Source organism: Podarcis gaigeae (genome assembly GCF_964106915.1).
Source record: "Podarcis gaigeae genome assembly, chromosome: Z".
NCBI lineage: Eukaryota > Metazoa > Chordata > Lepidosauria > Squamata > Lacertidae > Podarcis > Podarcis gaigeae.
The window spans coordinates 18798000-18820934 of NC_139691.1; the positions used below are offsets into that span (position 1 = coordinate 18798000).

Genomic DNA, 22935 nt, shown 5'->3' on the forward strand with positions numbered 1-22935 from the left:
TAAATACTGGACAGAGCTGCAGTTCCCAGAGTTCCCTGTAAAAGAGGGATTGGCTGTTCAACCATTTTGGAAGCTGTAGCTTTGCGAGGGGTCTAAGGGGTCTCCCAGCAACCCTTGGCACCCTGAATGAATTCGCAAAATTATTCAGGAGAAGCCGTGACCGTCCAAAGTGGTATCACAGTGCATGATGTGAATGTGACAGATAGTCTGGGGTCAAGCAAAGAGCAGAGTTTAGTTCGTTTCCTTTCCTAATGCACCTGCCCCAGGAGGTGGCCTTGGTTTCAAGGGTCTGTTTTCCTCCTACTTCCAGAGCAAGCCACCACCTCCACCTCCTTCAGGGTTCCCTCAGGTCCCTCAAGCAGTTCCCTCTGGATCAGGAGGACCTCCCAACAGCTCCGTAAACATGTTCTCCAGGAAAGCAGGTAACTGTTCAGGTGTGAGCTGTGTTTTGGGCATTAATAGCATGCACAATAGACATGTTTGTTTGTTTCGGTCCTTGGCAGAGAATTCAATCTTTGCCAGTCATTACAGATGCAAGAAGCTGCATGTCAGGTCTGTTACCCTTACGCAAAATTATGTGTGAAACAAACAATTACTAGGCAGGGATTAGGCAGAGAAGTGTGTGTGTGTAATTATTATTTGACAACTATTAACAATAACCCACAGAACTACAGTATTTCCTATTTAAAATACCTTGCATACCTCAAAACCTACTGGAATCTGCTCTCAGAGTAGGCAGTTACTTTCCTGACAATAATGTATAAGGGGCAACCAGTTTTCCCAGATTTTATTTCCATATTCACTTGCAATTCTTGCTCTTGGACAAGCAGTTATTTTTTGCCATTATGACCAAAGGCCAGGTTTTTAAAAAAACAACAACAAAAAACTTTGTTAGTTGTTTTTTCAATATAAAGTGAGTAGTTTAAAAAACAGTTTAAAACAACAACACAGGAATTGAAAGTAATACAGCAAAGGTGGCTTCCTAACATCAAGGGGCAGGGAGTTCCACAGGGTAGGTGCTGCCACACTGAAGAATTGGTTCTTTGCAAGTGTGGAATGACCATTACATGGCTATTCTACTGGCACCTGTTGTTCTCCGCACTTCACACTCTCAGCGTTAGTGAGCTTGAATCCAGCTGTCCTGCTTAGAGTAACTGAAAATTCATTTATTTATTTAATTTATATGCCACCTTTTCCTCCAAGGAGCTCAAGGCAGTGTATATAGTTCTCTTCCTTCTTTGTTTTAATCCTTACTACACCAGATTCATAGGTAGTGACTGTGACCCATGGTCACACCTATTGAGATTTATAGCCAAGTGGGGATTCAAACCCTAGTCTCTCCCAGGCCCCAATCCAACACTTAACTGTTACATCATGCTGGCTCTCTGTGAATGAATGGACCTAAGTTAATAATGTCCATTAGTTTTAATGGGTTTGCTTGGACCCTTGCTAATGTGATTATGACTATTTTTGGAGCGTGGTCTTGCTTCCTGGTTGCCCTCACCCACCCACTCCCTGATCTCTACCTTCAGACTCCATCACTGCATGGTGATAAGCTTTCCTCCTTGCCTCTTTGCAGCAGCAAGCAGAGCCCGGTATGTCGACATCCTGAACCCTGGTGGGGCCAAGTCACCCAGTGGTGGTGCTGCGCCCCCTGCTCCATCAGACCTCTTTGCTCCCCTGGCCCCCATGCCCATCGCAGCAAACCTCTTCGTCCCAAACTCAGGTGAGTCGAGCCTGGAGAGGCCTCTCCCTGCCCCAGCCCACCTCCTCTGCCTCCCTTCCTCTTGTATAACTGTTTGAAGATCAGTCTTATTCCTCTTGTTTAGCCTCTTTCTTGTGCTATATGGAAAGGAGGAAATAAAAGTGTCGTGAGTTTTCACAGTCTTCATGGGAACTGCCATTTGGTGGGTGGATTCGCCAGCAGCTATAAGTATTTCTCTCTCTCTATAGGTGCCTTGGGTTTTATAATAATAATTTTTAAAAGTGGGATTTGAAGGTTGAACTAGATGACCCTTGGGGTTCCCTTCCAGCCCTACAATTCTCTGGTTCTTCCTTGAAATTTGAAATTTCCTTTACCAGTTGACTTGATGTTTGAACGGCCAGCACTAGAGAATATATTCCCCGATTGATCAATAGATCTAAAAGAGTAAAAGCCAAGGTGCTAAATAAACATGAGTTTCTACAACATAAAAATGAAAATACTAAAAAACATATTTAGAGTAGAGTATACAATATGAAGCAAACAATCTTTTATGGCTTCGTAACTCTGAAATGTAGACACTGTGTAGAACATCCCATTAACAAACAGCAATTAGTCTCCCCACCCCCACCCCTATTCAGTTTAGAGGGTGAAACTTTTTATCGCAGACAGCTGTTTTCTGGCAAATCATGGAAAGCTCTAAAGTGCAGAGGTGGCTAATTTGTTTCCCTCCAAACAACGTTGGACTCATCAGCCCCTGAGTCAGCATGGCTGATAATCATGGATGATGGGAGTTGTAGTCCAGCAGCAGGTGGAAGGTCTACTTGCTACTCACAGGGGCAAAGAGGAGTTATCCTTTGCTTGTGGTCTTTTCTCCTTGGAAAATGGGCTGCTCAGTCTTGGCCTCTCCCATGCGCACCTTTGGGTGCAACCACCCTGTCTGAAGAGATACAAAGCTTGTTTTGTGTACTAACTTGGGGTCTCTCCTGCAGTTCCAGAGGATCAGCTGCCTTTGGAGGAGAAAGGGGCGGGAGGGCAGCTGGTGCCAGGAAGCCAGAGCAACCCTGGAGTGGCTGCAGAACCCTCAGTAAGTTGGATTTGCAGTGTTAACACGTTCTCAGAGAATATTAAGACTGCCTGTGGCTACTAACTTGATGGATATGTTCTGCCTCCAGTGCTGGAGGGGCAGTGTGCCTCTGAATCAGACCACACATGTGGGGGCAGTGCTGCTGTTGTGCTCAGGTCCTTCCTGTGGCATAATAGGCATCTGGTTTGCCACTGGGAGAACAGGAGGCTGGACCAGATGGGCCCGCTTTGGCCTGATCCAGCATGTCGCTTATAAATCTTTAGGAGGTTACACAACCCTTGTTGGGGACTGATATGGATTTGTCCCATAGCAGGATTTCTGTTTTAAGAAAAGAATTTCGTAAAATACCTATTTTTTTCAAAAGCCTATTGATCTTTGGATTGTTGGTAGCATTTTGCTGGGCCTTTAGGGTCCCATTCCCTGGTTTGTTCTGCCACCTAATTCTGCTTCTTTGTTTTTCTCCCTGGAGTACTTAAATTCTTCCGTGTTGCCACCTGGCTCTGAGCTCCCTCCCTCCAACCCAGAGGACTCCCAGCCTGGAGAGGTAGGTCTGCATGGCCAAATGGGTGGGTGGGTGGGACCACTACAGGCAAGTCCTAAACCCTTAGATAAAGGGACAGCAGCAGCAGGTAACTGAGTCATGAGCAGATTTGCCCCTGAAGTTTCGTGTTACCTCCAAAATCAGAACCAGGAGTAGTTGGCAGAGGCTTTTCAGATCTGTTTTGGCATTTGGAGGTAGTCATCTTCCGAAATCCAGTTGCTAGAAATGACAGGAAGAGAGAGTGTTCTTGTGCTCAAATCCTGCTCTTGAACTTCTCTTTGGGGCATCTGGGTGGCCACTGTGTGAACAGGAGGCTGGACTAAATGCCACACCTTTGGTCTGTTCCAGCAGGCTGTTCTTTCAGGCTGGGCAGGGGGTGGGCGTGGGGGGTGCTAATTGAACAGGTCTCTGCATAAAAGAACAGAGGAGCCTGCCTTATCATTGGCTCAGTATTGTCTACACTGACTGGCAGTGACTCTCCAGGGTTTTCATACAAGGAGGGACATTTCCAGCCCTGCCAGGAGAGGCCATGGGGGCCTGTACCTGGGATCTTCTGCATGAAAAGCAGTTGCTCTTCCATTGAGCTGTGGCTTTTCCCCACAGGAAGGAGGTTGTGGAGGAAGTTTCTTTTTTTATGTGAAAAGGCAGGGTGGTAGATTCTCCTCTTTCCCCCTCTGTGCATGTGTGTGGTTTATCATATTAAATGCCATGCAGATGCATAACCGTAACCCCACTAGATTTACAAATCGTAGGCAGGCACCATTACCAGCTGCATCTTGGGTGTGTTTAACCAAAGAAGTTACTCTCCTGCCCTTTTATTTTTTATTTCTGCAATTTAAGCTAACTTACCTCCTTTTGTAATTCATATCATTTAACCATTGGTGCTGGAAGGTCCTTTCTCCACCCCATTTATTGAAAATAGGAGAACAGAGAGCTTGAGGCAGAAGCCTGCATGATGACTTTTTGATTCCCTTTTTTTGTGTGTGTTGTTGTGTGTGTATGTGTGTGTTTTTGCTGTTTTGTAGCTTTCGCGCTCTAGCTCAATGAGCTCATTATCACGTGAAGTAAGCCAGCATTTTAATCAGGTACATTTGGCTGGCCATCCTTCCTTAACCCTGGCTCTCTCCCTCTTTGAGTTCTCTCCTCATCCTCCCTACCCTCCATCTCTCTCTCTCTCTCCCCCCTTTTATGTTTGCTTTACTTTTTAATACACATCTTCTCCTACCTGCATTTCATGGGACTAACATGAGGCCACAAAGATGAAGTATTCCTCCTTGCCTTTAGAGAGTCGCAGTTGTGATCCAAGTTTAGCTAGGCTCCTTCCTCTCTTAGTAATCCTTCCCTTTGAGAATTTTGACTGCATTGGACATTCCACCTCTTTCTGTGGGGGACAGACACAACTTACTTAGTCTTTGCTGGAAGAAATAACTCAGGACTGAGAGCTGGATTTATTCCAGTCCTCAAAATATGGTGGTGACCCCCCCCCCATATTTATTTGTTGGAATTCTTGGACCAGCTTTCCCCAACCAGAAGCGTTGAACTACAGCTTAAAGGGAAGGCTGGTTTAGACAGTGTTTGATATGAATATTCAGGACATTGTACTTCAAACAGGAAAAGCATAAAGATAAACATGATGAATCTTTAAAGCTTAACACAAAGAACATTGAAACCAATGCAACAAAGACTCAAGAGCAGCATTGAAGAACCCAACAAATTAAACTCTCCTCATGTCAAACACTCAGATATAAGTTTTTACTGCCCTTCAAATACTATTGCAGTGGCTTCCTCTAACCTTGGTGTCTTCCAGAAGTTGCTGGACAACAACTTCCATGGTCCCTAACAGTGGGTGAGCGTGATGGCAGTTGTAGTCCTACAACCTCTGAAGTGGAGTTAGCATCATAATGCTGAAGGCTGTTGTACAAGGGGAGTGATACTTGGGGACATGGAACATGTGCCATCCCCAAGTGGACATGTTGCTGTTCTGCTTAAAAATAATTCTCTCTCTCTGAAAGTCCTTGATTCCCTGGGCAAAAGAGGGAATGTGGCAGACCAAGGTTTTTACAGCCACTGCATGGTGGTGCATCAGATGTACCAAAAGCATTCTGGTCTCTGTGTGATGCTTTGCAGGGGAGGTGTTGACCTGAGGAGAGCCAGGCTGGAGGTTCCGCCCACAGGGCCAAGATGTCACTAGCTGCCTCTGTGTGGTGGTTTATTTCGAAAATTTATAAACAGAACAGGCACTGTTACAGGTGCCACATAATACCCATTTCCCATTTGTAAGAACTTGGATCTTCTAGTCAGGTAGCACCAATGCACTTTGGAACCCCCTGCCTATTGATGTCAGACCTTTCCTGTACTCTTTTCAGCACTTGCTAAAACATTGTTGTTTAGATGAGCCTGCCCAGATGTTTAGAAAGTTGATGCAAGTTTTAATCTGTTTTTAGTCTACTGTTATTTTTACATTTTTGAAATTCCTAAATCATTACTGTAAATTCTTCTTAGTGTCAATTTTATTCTTTTGTTTTATTTAATTTTTGGTAAACCGCTTTGAGGTTTTCCTTTTGGATGTGAGGGCACGATCTGGCTGCGACATCTGTCACCCCATTTGGTCTCCAGCGTTTTCTTTTTACATTTGAGAGGTGTATAATTTTTATGAAACAAGCAAACGGGTCTGGATAGTCTTGCTGAAGCAGAAAAGTTTTCAGCAGGTATCTAAAGCAATAGAGCAAGAGGGCGCCTTCCTAACACCAATAAGCAGGGAGTTCCAGAGTTCCTACCACACTAAAAGACTGAATTTTCACAAATGTGGAATGGACGCTGTGGTGCTTCTAACAGCGCAATTTCTGGAGATCGAAATGATCTGATAATCGATCTGTCTGGGTTAAGGCCTTTTACGTTTGGAGGAGCCTCCAAAGCAGGTTTTCTTCATCTGGGCCTCTTAGCCTTTAAAATGCAAGGAGCGCAGAAGTCTTTCCCCCAGCTCTGTGAGGGAGAAGCCAAATGCTTCTTATACTTTCATGGGGGGGTGGGGGGCTCCTCTGATAACATGAATTGGGGCGAGTCCACCATGCGGTTCTCAAGCAAGGCATAAGCCTCACTAATGCAGGTTGCTGGCTGGTGCTTCCTCAAGCAACTGGCCACCATTAACCCCTTCTGCTCTTCCTCCCGCATGCCCCAAGCAAGCAAGTCATTTTGGGTCTGTGCATGTGCCTTGGTTTGGCGATGACCCTGCACCCTGCTGCTGCTGTTGAGAATGTGGGAAACTTCTTGAAGCGCTGGGGGGGGGGCAAGAATGCGTGGGTTTAGTTCCTTTTGTGTGTGTGTCTTGTGTGTTTCCATCCATGTATAACAACAAACTTCTGTTGCTCTGCACCTACTTGGGAGCGCTGGCGGTGTTATGCAACCTCTTCCTTCCATCTGTCAAGTGCACAAAATGAACTTGGTAAGAGACGGTGATGCCTCTTTTTGTTTGCATCTCACTAATGGAAAGCTCTCCTTCTCCACTGCAGCCACCTTCAGGAGGACCCCCAGCCGGCACAGTCCAGTTTTACAACCCTTCCCAGTTTGTGCAGGTAACGTTGTTCATTCCTGGAAACACACAAAAAACACATGTACATGCCCCCTGGTAAGGGAGATCCTCCCTCTTCTGCCCATTCTACAGAAGGGAGTTATGAGGGTCACAGAGGAGTTGTTGCAAAAACATCTCATAATTTACATCCTGAGCAAAGCCTATATTCTTTTGGGGGTGGGGTGAGTAAATGGTCAAGAGCAGGGAGTGGCGGGAAACCTTTGGGCCTCCAGGTGTTGCTGGACTACAGCTTGCCTAAGTTGGCTTGGCAAATTCTCCCTAGGTGTTGTGAGTTGGTGTCCTGCAACATTTGGAGGAACCACTGACCAGGAGACGTTTCTTTGTGTCTCACCTCAGCCCACAGGTTTGCTTGGGGGATGCTTTTGCAAAAGCCTTTCAGCTTTGGGGATTCAGGTTGATTAGTCAAAGGGAAGTAGTGTTCCCATACATTTATGAAAATGTCCCTGGTATGAACTGCCCAGAGACATACGAGTATAGGGCGCTGTACAAATTTAATAAATAAATAAAATGTTCTGTTTGTGGGTTGTTGATTTTTTTCTTCTCTTGTGTAGGTAGAAATTGGATTCAGCTTTGTTTTTTCTTGTCTTTTTCCAGTCTGCTGCAGCTTCAGGAAACTCAAGACATGGCAGAATTGGACAGAGAAAATACCCCACCTTAAAATAGCACCCAGCAAGTCTGTCACCTGGGCCGTCACACATGAATTTACAAAGAATTTCTCAAAATCCCATGCCACGTACAGAATCTGTCCTCTCTCATATTGAGGGGAAGATTCGTTTTGGTGGCTTTTCCCACTGAGACTCTTGACTTGCATCAGTCATCAAATGCACCCTGTTACGTAAAAGCCAGCTGGAGTGTTCTAACTCCAGAGAGAGACAAATCCCCAGTAATGAAATGGCTACTCTCTGCTGCAAGAATCAAAAGAGAGGTGGGGAGAGGGCTGTCCTCCCCCCCCCCACCCTTTGGCTGACTTTGATTGGAATCCATATATTCTTCAGTGGTTTCTGAATGCTTTAGGAAAGGGGAGCTCTTTCCCAATATTTAGGGGGATATTTGTCACCTTTAACACTGCAGTTTGTGGCCTTACAGGGATTGGGGCACAGTTTTATGCATATAAAACCACCAGCCTGCATTTGTTGCTTATCCTGAAGCATTTAAGAGATATTTGGCTGGGATTTTTCTTGACATATTGACCTTTCTCCCACAATACACCTCCTCCCTTTGAGTGGGAGGCAGGAAACATAGCTCATCCAAATAGATATATGTATAATGAATTAAAAAAAGGAAAAGGAAAACTGTGATTTGTAATTAAAAATTAATTGGAAGTGGATTTTCTCTAGTATGTATGTAGTTTGTGTTTAGGCTCCTTCTGCAGCCACTGTATAGTTAAAAAAACAAACAACTCCCAGAAGCTCTTTATATCGTAGATGATGCTCTTCTCTCTCTGGCGATTCCTCTTGAAGTGCAATATATCTCTCTCTTTCTCTCTCTCTCAAACTCTTGGTTATAAATCTCTAAATTAATGCAGTAATGGTTTAAAGGTTGTTGTTCTTTAAGTAGGGGAGGGTCTTTCTCTTACTTCATGATCAGAATCACTGTGGTATTCTATTAAATCAAGCAGATTTTGATTCAGCCAACCTTCCCTTTGAAGTAGGCCACACTCACACCCTCTTAAGCTTGACAGAACCCCAACAGGAGGGAGACTTAAATATTTATTTATGTGCTGGGTTAAGATTTGCTCTGGTAGTGATGGAGCCAATTCACTCACCCACCACAACCAATCATGCTGAAGAGATGAAAGAGATGTTTAGTTGGAGGCACTGTTATGCAGTGGTTCAGCTCTTTTCTCCTGCATCATGTCCAGAAAGGAGTGGGAAGTGAATGGACTCCTGGGCACTCACTTGTGGGGTGCCTCAGGTATCTGTCCTCTCCCCCATGCTTTTGAACACTGAAACCACTGGTAGAGATCATCAGGGGGTTTGAGCTAGATGTTCACCAATATGTGGATGATACCCAGCTTTACCTCCTGTTTAAATCAGAACCAGTGAAGCTGGTAAAGATACTATGTGGGTGTCCAGAGGCAGTTGGGGGATGGATGGCGGCTAATGGATTGAGGTTGAATTTTCACAAGACAGATGTACTGTTTCTGGGGGACAGAGGGTGGGCAGGTGTGGGGAATTTCCTGGTTCTGCATGGGGTAACTGGACTCCTTAGACCAGGTGTGCAGCCTGGGAGTCATTTTGGACTCACTGCTGTCCATTGAGGCATAGATCAACACTGTCCAGGGCAGCTGTCTTATCAACTCCATCTGCTATACATGCTGAGACCCTATCTGCCTGCACACTGTCTCGCCAGAGTGGTACATGCTCTGGTTTTCTCCCGCTTGGACTACTGCAATGTGCTGTATGTGGGGCTACCTTTGAAGGTGATTCGGAAGCTACAACTAATCCAGAATACAGCTGCCAGACTGGTGATGAGGAGCAGCTTCTGGGGCCATATAACACTGGTCCCAAATTATATCTACTTTGGCTCCCAGTACGTTTCCGAGCACAATTCAAAGTGTTGGTGCTTTAAAGCCCTAAACGGCTTTGTCTCTGCATACCTGAAGGAGCATCTCCACCTCCATCATTCAGCCCAGACACTGAGATCCAGCTCTGAGGGCTTTCTGGTGGTTCCCTCACTGCGAGAAGTGAAGTTAGAGAGAACCAGGCAGAGGGCCTTCTCAGCAGTGGCACCCTCCCTCTGGAATGCTCTTCCGTCAGATGTCAAAGAAATAATTATCTGACTTTTAGACGACATCTGAAGACTGCCCTCTATAGGTAATTTTAAATGTTTGATCTTAATTGTGTTTTAATTTGTTGGAAGCCACCCAGAGTGGCTGGGGTAACCCAGTCAGATGGGCAGCATATAAATAAATCATGATTATTATTACTGATTTATTAATATTGACTGGAGTCTTTATGGGTTATCTCCACATATTTGGAATCTGGAAAGCCTTAAATATATGACGAAGGGATTACTTGTGTTCAGGAGGAATTGTTAACGATCCACCTTCAAGAGCCCTGGACTTTTTGCTGACAGTGTGATGATGGCTGCTTCTTTTTTTACCTTCCAAGTCTTCTCAAATACTTGTGCCCCACTGGCCATTCTGCCCTTTTTGTGCAGCTGTCTCTGATTCTGTGTCTTTTCATGTGGACCCGCCAAAACATGTTCTCAGCTCAAGAGGTTTTCCTTGGCACAGAGAGCCTTCTCCCTGTCCTCTCTAAATGTTAGAATCAACACACTGTACATTCTTTAAAAAATAAAATATTTTGTGCTCTGAAGCACGTTTCACAATTTACTTTGCTTGTGGTTATTGAGGGGTCACGCAGAAGAATTGGGGTTCTCAAAATATATACCAAAGGGGATATACCAAAAATATACCAAAGGGGAGGGGCTGGTCACAACAACAGAAGACCCTACCATGCGCCACAGTAGAACCATAGGCATCTCCCCCTCAGCACCATGTTTTAAATAATGCTAATAAAAAAGCTGGAAAACTAGGATTGCCGTCTGCTCAGAGCATACCTACAGAAATCAATACACTGCCGTTAGTCGTGTCCAATCAGGTTCAGTGGGTCTGCTCTTAGTAGAAGCTAACAGTGGACACAGCCAGCTGGAGCTTGTGGCTCCTCAGCCTTACCTAGCTCACAGGGTCATTGTGAAGATCAAAGTGGGAGAGTTGGAACATAAATGTAGTAAATGAGTAAAACTCTGAATTTGAGAGGAGCAGGGGGAGAGCTGTGGTCCTTCAGGTGTTATGGGACTACAACTCCCATCATGCCTGGCCATTGGATGTGTTCTCAGGGGCTGATGGGAGTTTGAGTCCAGTAATCCCAGGAGGGCCACAGAGGTGCTCCTGCTTTTAAAGTCTTTCAGCCCACGGCTACAGTATGGGATTAACATAGGGATCCCTCACACAATGTACCACGGACACTTTTAGCGGTTCTCAACCTGTGGGTACCCAGATGTTGTTGGACTACAATTCCCATCACCCCTGAGCTCTGGCCTTGCTAGCTAGGGGTGATGGGAGTTGTAGTTCAACAACATCTGGGTACCCACAGGTTGAAAAACCGCTAAAAGTGGTGCCATACTATATAAAGTACTACTACTAATGTTGCTGTTGTTTCAAAGATAGAAAGGCAATATCCATTTATTTTAAAGTATTAAAAGCCCACGTCGTCGTGGTCCGTGGTGGGGAAGACACCCCCTCCAGGACACCTCTACAGGTGTTTCGGAACTCCAACTCCCATCATGCCCTGTCATTGGCCGCCCTCGCAGGGGCTGATGGGAATTGGAGTCCCCGCCGCTAGCCCCATCTCTGAGGCGGCGGTTCCGAGAAGGACTCGAGCTTCTGGCTCCTCTCGCGGAGTGAGGCGGCTGGGAGGAGCAGCAGGGAGGCCCCGCAGGAGGAGGCAGAGGAGGGCAGCGGCGACGAGAGGCCGGGGAGGAAAGCGGCCTGGCCTCATTCAGAGAGTTACAGGTTTGGGGGTGCTGATGGAGGCGGGGGGTGGGACTGGAGGGAAGAGGATGAGGGTGGGGGCTTGTCCCGGGACAGGGTGTCTCAACGCACGTTGTGTGTGTATACGCATGTTACTGTGTTACATATTATTGCTGTGAATAATATGCAGGGAAACGGTTTGAATCGCTCCTTCATCGGCTGCTTTAATACAAATGATATTTTTTGTTGGTTAATCACAATGACATATATATTATCTTGGTGACAAACCGCAATTCTAAAAGGGATCCAGCGAAAACTTTGATAGAGTTCCATTTCGGGCTTACATGCGTGTGTGTGTGTGTGGTTGTATGAAATACTGTATCACAGCAGCATTTTATTTTTTAGGTCAATATAAATGTATAAACACACACTGCAGAATAGTGGACACGACTAACTTAGTTCCATTAACCTCTAGTGGGTCTGCTCTATTCTCTGGTATAACATAGCTGGGTAGCTACTTAAACATCCCATTGAAACTCACAGTGTATGCTAAAGTTTTTACAGTTTCAAAACAGACCCTTGTTCTGCTGGCATCCCTCCTTTTGAGCTCTGGATCACTGCCTTGACAAAGGCCTTAGGATAGAGCCATCAGCCACTGCTGCTTAGCGTGCTTGAGCCTACAGAGGCAGCTGCTATTCCCATTTTATAGACAGGGCTAAAGAGGCTAAGCAAGAGCGGCTGTAGAAGAAGCAGGTCTTGAATCCAGTCCTGTCTTCTTCCCAAACACTGGGCCACATTGACTGCCAACCTCATATTTCTTGATTCAAGCAATCCCTGAGAAACCTGCTATGGAAAAAGGTGTGTTGGCTGAGTCAAACTGTTTGCTTGTAGCTATGGGTCCTTGCAGCTTCTCTAGGAAACGGAGGGGTGTGACTGAGCCTTAGAGTGGCAGCACCTTTCCGGAGCTTTAGACTTGAACAGCTACTGCCAGGCAGATTCTGTGTACACAAACACTGTCACTGCTCATGACGGTGTTCCCATGCAGTTGCAGGCTGTGGAAATAAAGCACCCCTGAATCAACTGATGCACCCTCATCCCAGGTTCCTGACTTGTGAGTCACTCAGCTGGCCACCTGTCAAATGGGAGTGATCTGGCTAATCAATAATATATTTAAATTATTTGCTTGTTACATCTTTGTCCTGCCCAAAGGGAGCCCAGAATGTCATATTCACAGTCCAACACGATAACAACATAAAACACCAAAAGCACTCCTATAAAAACTAATAAAAACAGTTATTCTAGAAAGCAGAGATCCTATGTGGAGGTTGGGAGCTTTAGATGGGAAGCCTTTAATAATGCCTGGAGATCTTGGCTAATCTTTTTTAAATAATAATAATAATAATAATAATAATAATAATAATACAAAATACATTGTTGTTGTTGTTGTTATTTTATTCCTAGGTGGATCCCAGCAATGCATCTTCATGTTCAGGCAACGGGCCTTCCGTTCCTGACACTGGTGTCCTGATTGGGGTTCTTTTCCCACTCAGGAAAACATGCCTAAGGTTGTTGCCTTGACTTCCGCATAGATGGGATATCCAATGGATTTTCCTAGGGGACAATGGAGCACACACCGAACACTGAGGACAAAGTACCACAAAACATACCACCCAAGGAGGCTGCTCGGGCTGCCAGACAGGAGGCGGGTGACAACGTGGATTTCCTCTCCAAGCACCAGCAAGAAATCCAGGCTTCCTTTTTCAACAACGCTTTGGAAAGCCATCTAGAAGGGTTCCAGGCCCACACAGAGCTCAGGTCATTCACCCCAAAGCCTCCCCGCAAGCCCCCAAGACTTGAGCGAACCTCTTCTCTCGATGAACTGATCTGGCGGAGGAGGAGGCTCTTCAGGATGAGCCGAGACAGCTTGGTGGATCCCTCCGAGATGGGCTCCTCCAATGGATCCCTCCAAGGGGAGAATCCTCTGGGACAGATGGCAGCCTCCACAAGCAATTCGCACTGTGACCAGGAATCCCTCTGTGGCTTGCAGCAAGCTTCGGAGGCGCCCCCCACCAGGCATGGCAACTTGCATGGGAAGCTGTCTAGAGTGATGCCCACCCATCCTCCGCCCCCTCTGGAGCTTGATGGCTCCTTCCCTTCTCTGAGGACAACTAATAGGATCGACCCAGATTGGGCGGATTACAGGCTTTGCTCCCAGAGTGCCTTTCCAAGGGCAGGCAGCAGCTGGAGTGACACCAGGCTCCACAGCCGCGGGATGGTTTGTGACAACTGCTCCACCACCTCCATGAAGTCCACTTTCAGTCTCTTGACCCCCATCCGCGTCAGGGATGTGCGGAACAGGTAGGGTCCTTGTAGCGTGGGGGGAGGTCAAGAGGGGGAGTTATGAGGAGCATTCCTCCACAGGTACACTTATGCTAATTCTCACTGAGTGCTCAGTGAGGTGGGGACGGAATTTTCTGTTGGAATAAAAAATCCCTGAGGTCGTCCCAGGGAAAGACAGGAACAGGAACAGGAGTTGGCAGGAATCTGATAACCCATTCTCATCTCTTTCCTGAAAGGGCCCCTTAGATTTTCAAAATATATTTGATTTAAACTTTTAGTTCATTTGCTTTCATCTTTTTATTTCCCATAGCTTATGAATATAAATACACACAAAAAGAAATAAATAGCACTAAGAAGCACAACTTGTTTGAAGAAAGGAATGAAGGGGGGGGGAGCAAATAAATAGAAGTACATAATATATTTTACAGGATTCCCAGTGGTGTTTATGATTCAGCATCCTGCTATATTTTGTTACACCAATACATAATAGAAGGGCACTACCTTTCAACTAGGTAATTCCCCACCTGCCTGCCTTCCCTGACTCTCATAGGATGTTTCCCAAACTCTGTTTTTGTTTTGTTTTTCATTTCCCAAGGAAGAAAGAATGAGGAAGGCAATCTGGGATAGTGGATTGTAGCATTACAGTTGTCCAGGTGACAGCCTTGGCCAGCAAGGCCCCAGCTCCCCTTAGACTGACATGCCAGCCAGCGCCTTGAGGGTGCAGATCTGGCCATAGTGACACATGCTTGAGTTACATCTTACAGTTTGATTTACTACTGCATATTCTCAATGGGAGGAGTTTGGTCTTGAATCTTGAATGCTCCTCAATTGGAGGAGTTTGGTCTTGAATGCAGTGAACAGGTTATGTGTTGGGTTTTAGGAGTGTATTCCTTCACTATCACAGTGGCATTATCAGCTGTTGTTCTGTTTCCAGACCCATCTTTCAAGCACCAAGAGTGCAGGATGTGGCAAGCACACCTCCACCTGTAAAGAAACCCCACCCAGGCAGGACATTAGTTCTGTTGCATCACTGGGCAGTTTTTACTTCAGCCTCAAATGAAGCAAATTTATAATATATATATATATATTTAAGAAATAACAATGCATTATCTTTACCTACAGAAGTTATTTGGAAGGCAGCCTTTTGGCGACTGGTGCACTGCTGGGAGCAGAGGAATTGAACCGGTATTTTCCTGACCGGAACATTGGCATCTTCGTTGCCACCTGGAATATGCAGGGCCAAAAGGTGAGGGAAGAAAAAGGCTGGCTGGGGGCTTTGCCTGGTGATTGGCCTTTGATCCAGGGAGCCTGGCCAAGTCAAGAATACTTATTTGGAAAGGGCCATCATAGCTCAATGGCAGAGTACCTGCTTTGCATGCATAAAGTCCCAGGTTCCATCTCCAGAGGCATCTTCAGCCTGCAGAGCCACTACTGCCAGTCATTGTAGACAATACTGAGTTAGATGGACTGACTCAGTATCAAGCGGCTTCTTATGTTTCTATGCATAGTTGTGTCCAAAATTGTCTGGGAAGCCTCTTCCTCCCTCTTGTCATGCACATCCTGCAAATCTGGCCACAATAACAGCTTTGCCCACATACAACAAGCAAGATGGCAGAGTAGCTCATTCCTGCTCACATCCCTTGTGACATTTTACATGTGCCACTTAAGAAGTGTAGACGTTCCCTGGTGATGCCACTTTATGATTCCTGTTTTGAACTTGTTTTATACCTTTATAGAAACCTTATTGGAAGCACACCAGGAGTGCATGATGTGTGTCTGTAAACCTAAAGAACTCTATTGGTTTAATGAACCTGCATGGGATTGATTAGTAGTCAGCTTGCTGGTTACATCCCCTAAACATGTTGGCGCTTGTATCCTTGAGAGTCCATTCCTTCTCCTTCCCTATCACCCTCCCACTTAAGTACTCACCTAGAGTTTGGAAAAGTCTTCCTTGTCTTGCAGGAACTTCCTGAGGTGTTGGATGATTTCCTGCTGCCGCCAGGCCCTGACTTTGCCCAGGACATGTATGTGATAGGGATCCAAGAAGGCTGCCCAGATAGGTATGGAAACCAAGAGAAGCTGGCTTTGGCCTCGTAACCCCCACCCACTGCACAGAGGGTGGTTTGCCTGCAAGGGGTCGAAGTCTGTAGCTGAGCACTGCCACTTGACCTCATGCAGGGCAATGCTCCCCTTGTAGAGTATAGCCAGTACAGACCTCCTGCTGCCTGATGCAAGTGTACCCTGTTTCTTCAGTTTGGATCATTGTCAGTGTCTGAAATAAGGGCTCCTGGGAGGCAGGAGGCCTTTGCCTCGCCTCTGTTGTGGGTGGAGCTGAGAGTTCCTTGCAAGGATTAGGAAGTCTGGGGTTGCATCCAGTACTAGTCCTACTCAGAGTAGATGCATTTAAGTTGATGGACATGGCTAACTGTCAGGGCTTGAGTCAAGTGTAGGTCAGTAACAAAAACAACAAATCACCCGAGGCCAGTGAAGTTAAATCTTTATTCAAGGAAACCAGCCACAGAGCTCAGGCCTAGTGGTCTCAGCAACTTTTCCTAGGAGGTCTTGCCCCAATGAAGCAGTTGCAAGGACTAAAGTTTCCTGCCTTCCCACCCCTCTCTAAGACTTCTTCTCTCCAGAGTTTTCCCCATGCAGTCGCAAACCACATCTGCACACAACTAATCACTGCTCTTTTCATTTCTCTGTGCATTCTCAGAGAATGGGTGAGGGGAGCTGGTCGCAGAGTAGGCGGAGATTCCCTGTATTCTTCAGCAGCCTCTTGATCCCTTTCCTCTTTAGCATCTGCTTCAGCCTCAGTCTGAACTGCCCTCTGCCACAGCCTGTTCCTGCTCACTAAACCCTGCCACCTCTACTACTGCTGACACCTCCTCCTTCCAGCCTGCTCCTTCTCCCTCTGACCACGCATCATAGTCTCAGCACAAATCCTCTGGCTCTGAGCCTTCCTCCCTTAGGGGTTCCCTAAGGGGTTCCCCAGCTCCTCTGCATCCAGCCAGTCCATGACACTAACTTACGTTCATTTATTTCAGTGGGTCTGCTCTGAGTAGGACTTTGCTGGGTACAACCTAAATCTGGGGGCACTGCTAAGGATTCCCTGCACTTTTAAGAACAGTGTCAGACATCCCATGTCATGTAAATGAGCCTGACACACGTCACTAGCAAGCCTTTTTGAAACATGTCTGGTGGAGTTCAAGGCTGGGTGAGGAGAAGCTCGCGCAACAGGTTTCCTTTCCTCTGCTTCCCCCTGCCAGGCGTGAGTGGGAGATCCGCTTGCAGGAGACGCTGGGCCCCCATTACGTCATGCTCTATGCGGCATCTCACGGTGTACTCTACATGTCAGTTTTCCTGCGGAGGGACCTCATCTGGTTCTGCTCAGGTGGGGCTTGCCAATTGGGTGGTCTTTGAAAAAAGTTTAAGTCATTTATGCATTGAATTTCTTATCGTTGATCTTGAATATGTAGTTTAAGTATTTTTGTTGCTTTGCATTTTTTTTTAAATTTAAACATATTTTTAATTAAAGGTTTCTTGGTTTTCAAAAGTATGTGCAATGTCTCTTTTTTCAAGTTACATTTTCTACAGTTCAGTTTCATTTGATGAGACATTAGTGTTATATTAGGAAGAAAAGGGGGAAAGAGGTGAAGAGGGGAATGGGCGAGGGGGTGGGGGTGGGTGGCAATGCTTCTACTTAGTGTATAGGTGGGGTTTTGTGTCAGCGTCACTTTTGTGGGTTCTCGTTACTATTCGCTTGTGTTCCTTTGGTGGTGAGAGAGGCTGGGGTTGGCTAGGGTGTGGTTGTTTGTTTGTGATTGGCCATGGTGAACTTTGTTTTCATGTGTGAGTGGGGTGGGTGGGTGTTTTTGCATCAGATTAACCACACTGATTTGTATGCTATTGGTGGATTCTTGTCGTCTTGTTGGGTTGTGTATGTGATAAAGGGGAGCCATACCGGGGTGAAGGTGTTTTCTTCTATTTGTCCCCGTATCAGTTTCAGTTTATTAGTTAGTTTTTCGTTGCTTTGCATTGTTAAGCTGCTTTGATTATTACTTGGATAGAAAAGCAAGGTATAAGTATTAAATCTAATCAAGCTGGATTCAAATTTATTTAGGGACAGTATTTATTTATTTATCCTTTAAGGGTCAAGGCAGCTTCCAGCAAATTAAAATAAACCATACATACTATTTTCTCATTCTTACTATGTTTCACAGAATAGGACAAAAAGGAAAAAAAATGTGCACATAATATATTACTCTTTTTAAAGTAACAAAAATAATAAACAGGGTCTTAATGTCTTCTCCAAACTTCTAATTCCAAACCAAAATTAAAATTGCTCTTTTTTTCAATAATTCATACAGAATATTTCCCCATGCATGGTTACAATAAATTAATTTATATTATACATTACTGCTATATCCCAAATCCTAGAAAACCATCCCGAAGTAGGGACTGGGAGATAGGAGAGAGAGAAGCTAGCCATTTATAATCAATCTAATTTTAAAAATGCCCATAAAACCGCAATATCCAACAGAATTAAAATGACTCAAACCCAGGGGTCGGTTGTTACTGTTTTTCTTCAATGTGATGAAATCTGCACCAATATAAGCAGAAGCTTCAACTTTTCTTGGAAGGAAAGTCCCTTGTTTAACCACCACCACTGGCCTGTGATCTTGGTTTATGCCAGAGGTCAGAGTTGGCCACGAGTTGGGTGCATCACCTGTGACAGGCATTCTCTCCCTCCTTCCTTCCAGAGGTGGAATATGCCACCGTGACAACTCGCATTGTGTCTCAGATCAAGACCAAGGGGGCCCTCGGAGTTTGCTTCACCTTCTTTGGCACTTCCTTCCTCTTCATTACCTCCCACTTCACATGTGAGTATCTCCCCAGGCCCCCATCCCCATATATAAGCAGCAGATGGGGCAAGGAACACTGCTGCCCCTTCTTTCCAGGATCAATGGTTTGAATGGGACCTGTCACCAACATCTCATTTCAAGAGCAAGCTCTAAAATGAACCATGCAGATCAGGCTGGGTATTTGTGGAATATGGGACTGTGTCTGTGAGAGAGAGACGGAAGCAGAGGAAAGGCAATTGACCAGATGTTTTCATCCAAGTCATAGATTACATAGAGCTTCTCTATGGGGTGGAGAAATTAATGTACTATCCTCTGTTGGCATTTCTGGGCTTTGTCCCTCTCCCCAGTCTTTGTCCTTTTCCCATTTTTCTGTTGCTGGATGTCTGTATTTGTATGTGTGGCATTTCTGGATCCTTGGACAGTCTGTTTTGAGGAAAATCTTGCTTAACCTGCTTGATGGTGCTGACTGCTAAATTGGGCTGCCTTGACTCAGCCTTGTGGACCACACCCCATCCTGCCCAGGACCTGTGCAGTACAGCTGGGTTTCAAAACAGAATCCATCGCCTCTTATCCATATAGGAATCTCTTGATAATTAATTGCCAGAGCAAGCTACCCATGAACTCTGTCCCCTGTCTCCTGTTTTCAAGAGGCCTTGCATTAAGCAGACTGTCTTTTCTTTTTCAGCTGGAGATGGCAAAGTGTACGAGAGGGTCCTGGACTACAACAAAACCATCCAGGCTCTTACACTCCCAAAAAACATTCCAGATACCAACCCCTATCGCTCCAGCCCTTGTGAGTAGCTTGATGACTGGAAAAAAGGCCCTTTTTTGTTGTGTGAAATACTTGCAATTTTGTAATGAGCTGCTCCTTCCCAGTAAATGTAAACCACCATGGAAAACTTGGTTCTAAAAAATAAGCTGATTTTCCTCTCCAAATCAGTGGTCTAGTCCTCATGTGGTTAATGGTAAACACAGTTAACACAAGCCAAAGTGAATGTTTTTGAGCTCCTCCTTCCAGCTGCAAGGCAGAGCCTGAAATTTGCTGGCGTTCCTCCTGCTCATGCATGTCATGCTAAACCACAGTTTAGTGTGACGTAGAGGAACTGCCAATTACATGCAATGGCTTTCCACTAACTAGAGGCTGAAACTTCTAATCTGCTGCCCTCCTTGCAGTGAAGGAGGAGGAAGTCCACAATCTTTAGAGAGATTGAAAACCTCATCACTTATAGTTTCTTTTCCTTTGGCCCAGTAAACATAAGAGAATGTATTTAGGCCACCATAAAGCCCTTGAAGAAGGGAGCTCCAGAGCTAAGCTGCTGTAGAGGCATCCCCCTTAATTTAGGATGTTAACAGTGGCAGTACTTAGCAGTTTATTTACGTGCTTCTTGAAGGTCAAGGCTTGTGACAATCTCATCAAACTCCTGCATCTCACAATTTGGTTGCTGAACTTCTGCATCTTGGATCTTCAGCTGAAATAGGGTCATGGTAAGATTCCTCACCTAATCCCAGCTCCCTTTCATTTGGCTCTGCAGCAGACGTCACAACCCACTTTGACAATGTATTTTGGTTCGGGGACTTCAATTTCCGCCTGAACGAGGATCGGGAGGTGGTGGAGCAGATCCTTAGCCAAGGGCTGGAAGCGGACATGTCTAAGTTGCTACAGCATGACCAGTTGATTAAGGAAATGGCCAGTGGTAAGGAGAATATCACAGCCATGTTTCCACCCCCAAACTAAAGCTTGATTCCGCCCTGATGAAGCCATGGGGAAAGTTGACTCTTTGCGTCCTTCCCTCCCACAGGATCAGTTTTCAAGGGATTCCAAGAGGCTCCCATTCTTTTCCGCCCTTCCTACAAGTTTGATGTTGGGCAGGACTCCTACGATACTACCTCCAAGCAGAGGACACCATCGTACACGGTAAGAACTTCTACATGAGCAGCAGACAGCATCTCACCTGGAAACTTCAGGAAGAATGATATTGTGCCTTGGTGGGAAAGAAGTACAGCACTTACCACTGAGTGTCTTTTATGCTTGTGAAAAGGAAAGTGCCCTTGGAAGAGAGCTGGCTGTTTCTCTGCTGTAGCGATTAACTCACCTTTCCCCTCTTTGCCCCTTGGACTTCTCAGGATCGTGTGATCTACCGGAGCCGTCACAAGGATGACATTCAAGCTGTGAAATACTCTTCCTGCCTTGGGATCAAAACGTCAGACCACCGGCCTGTATATGGGTTATTTCGTGTCAAAGTCAGGCCTGGAAGAGACAAGTTAGTATTGACACTTTGCATCGTGGTGGCCTTTGGCATGAATCTGATGGAGGGCTGGAGGTGAGGGGTAGGTACTAAGCAGCCTCCAAGAGAGAGCAGACTGGTAGCACTTGTTCCCCTGCTGTAGGGAACCACATTGGCACAGGAATTGCGTCGTGGGCAGGCAGCACAGGTCTTGCAGACTAGTCCCCAGAGATGGATGTGTGGTCTAATTCAGTAAAAAGTCTTGATTTTGCCAGTAGCATGATTAACCAGAGTGGCTGGGGCAACCCAGTTGGATGGGTGGGATATAAGTAATATATTATTCTTATTCTTATTCTTATTATACTCTCAACTCCTCTCATCCTACTCAGCCACTGGGGCTGGTGGAAGTCATAGTCCAGCAGCATCTGGACGTTCCCCACACCTGGCATGGATATCCCTTGACAGCAAGGATGGGGAAACAGAGGCCCTCTGGATGTTGCTGAATAATATTCCCCACCATCAGCACCAGCATCTTCCTTGAGCCTTGACAATGCTAGCTACTGGGGTTGCTGGGAGTTAAGAGTTCAACAAGTGTTGGAGATGCCAGGAGTCCTGCTTTTATGGCTTGTGAAGATGCAGCTTCCTCCACCTGCGTGTCACTTCCCACCTAAATGCTGCCTTGTCTCTTTCCAGCATCCCACTGGCTGCTGGCCTGTTTGATCGAGAACTCTACTTGATTGGCATCAGGCGACGTATCACCAGGGAACTTCAGAGGAAGCAAGCACTCAAGGACCAAAAAGCCAGTGCCGTCTGTTCTGTTTCCTGACCTCAAAGGGCCATCCAAAGAGGGCTTTTCTGAGCTGGGCACAAGAGGAGCTTCTGACTGCTCCCCGCAGTGAAAGGGCCTGTGCAGGAAAGAGCGCCAGCATCTGTCGCTTGGGGCCTCCTGCCATCAGGTCTTTGAAACTGCCTTGTCGCTGCTGTGCCTGGAAACATGGAAGGAATGCTCTTGAGGTTGACAGTGACTGGCTCTTTGTAGACACTTGATCACAAGAAGGCAACAAACTTGTCCAGTGGAGCTGGGGGGAGACTTTCCTAGACTGAGATGCTCCCTTGTCTCATTGATGCCGTTTTGGGAAACTTGTTGCCTGAAAAAGGGTCATGGGCATCCTTTTTGTGTTTTAAGACCATGTGCTCACACCTTGGTTTTCATCAGGTGCCTCTGGGGACCAGCTCTGGGAACATTCTGCATCTGTATTTTTACTCCATTCGTTCCCTGCCACCAAGAAGCTGAATATGCAGAAACATTTGAGCATGCTGCTAGCTTCATTTGCCCCCCAAAACACATGGTTTTCTCAATTCCAGAAAGAGCAAAGTTCCCATTTGGAACAGGCACATTTATTTTTGAAGTAGGAAGTGCCAGGGAGAGTGCTGATGGCATGTTGCAACTCCTGGGAAGGGCCTCGGATATCTTCCCTCATTCCCAGACCTGGGCATAGATTAGTAGTATTAAGAAATAGAAGGCTTTCTGGTTTCATTGAACCAAGAACCTTTGTTGCTTGTCTCTTCCCAGCTGGCTACAAAAATCAGTATTCTTTGTGGCAAGACCAAATTTTGACTTGTCAACAGGTGCAAAGCAGGGCCGCAGGCATGTTGGAGCTTTGGGTTTACCCTTCCACCATTTGGTTGCTTGTTACTGCTCTGGACTGCATTTGTGTCCATAATTTAATAAACCAAGAGCTGGATTTCTAAAAACTTATTTCAAATGTGTCAAGCTTTCCTTCTTCTTCAGCTGCAGTTTGCATTGTTGATTCACCATCAAACATCCTCACAAAGCAAACAGAAGGCATTCCATCAGGTTAGGATAAGCTTTCAGTCATTTAAAAAAGGCAGGACCCCACCCCTAAATGTTGTGACATGTTAAACTCTGCTCAGAGTAAATAATGCAAAAGGAAATTAATATGATTCCATGTTAGAGTAGGAGCTTGTGTCTTTAATAGGTTGAATTTTGTGCCTCGTGGCAAATTTCACACCTATAAATGCCCCAAAGATGCAGGAATCTCCCCTGTTCATCACTGTTGTGCACAAATGGATTTGGGATAGGGGGACATC

At 45.8% G+C, this 22935-nt stretch overlaps 2 protein-coding genes across 16 annotated transcripts in view; both read left to right on the forward strand.

The window, feature by feature from the left end:
• The window catches only part of SEC16A (SEC16 homolog A, endoplasmic reticulum export factor), a 39358-nt gene extending 29106 nt beyond the window's left edge, over positions 1-10252 (forward strand). For 5 of the 14 annotated variants that reach the window (XM_083721985.1, XM_083721978.1, XM_083721986.1 and 2 more), the window contains 7 exons: positions 311-422; positions 1580-1726; positions 2695-2789; positions 3259-3333; positions 4356-4415; positions 6840-6902; positions 7514-10252. In XM_083721985.1, the coding sequence (XP_083578111.1) occupies positions 311-422; positions 1580-1726; positions 2695-2789; positions 3259-3333; positions 4356-4415; positions 6840-6902; positions 7514-7582 (621 nt within the window). In that variant the 3' untranslated portion in view covers positions 7583-10252. The remainder of the gene's footprint in view (positions 1-310; positions 423-1579; positions 1727-2694; positions 2790-3258; positions 3334-4355; positions 4416-6839; positions 6903-7513) is intronic. The other 9 variants (XM_083721990.1, XM_083721980.1, XM_083721989.1 and 6 more) reach the window with 3 other exon arrangements.
• A 998-nt stretch (positions 10253-11250) lies between these two features.
• Positions 11251-22582, forward strand: INPP5E (inositol polyphosphate-5-phosphatase E). 2 transcript variants are annotated; one of them, XM_083722288.1, is made up of 11 exons: positions 11251-11438; positions 12858-13754; positions 14859-14982; positions 15699-15796; positions 17003-17127; positions 18497-18616; positions 19284-19391; positions 20134-20292; positions 20398-20513; positions 20723-20859; positions 21517-22582. In XM_083722288.1, exons 2-11 carry the CDS (start codon positions 13018-13020, stop codon positions 21647-21649), a joined length of 1857 nt encoding a protein of 618 aa, XP_083578414.1. In that variant the 5' UTR covers positions 11251-11438; positions 12858-13017; the 3' UTR covers positions 21650-22582. The 2 variants fall into 2 exon arrangements, with proteins under 2 accessions (XP_083578414.1, XP_083578413.1); XM_083722287.1 differs by having other exon boundaries at positions 11252-11438; positions 20131-20292.
• Positions 22583-22935: the final 353 nt, after the last annotated feature.

Bases quoted from the DNA above. Each gene is read 5' to 3' on its own strand.
- INPP5E (XM_083722287.1), top strand. From the start codon at position 13,018: ATGGAGCACACACCGAACACTGAGGACAAAGTACCACAAAACATACCA. The intron at 14,983-15,698 runs GTGAGGGAAGAA...CTTGTCTTGCAG, and splicing joins GGAATATGCAGGGCCAAAAG to GAACTTCCTGAGGTGTTGGA. The intron at 17,128-18,496 runs GTGGGGCTTGCC...CCTTCCTTCCAG, and splicing joins CCTCATCTGGTTCTGCTCAG to AGGTGGAATATGCCACCGTG.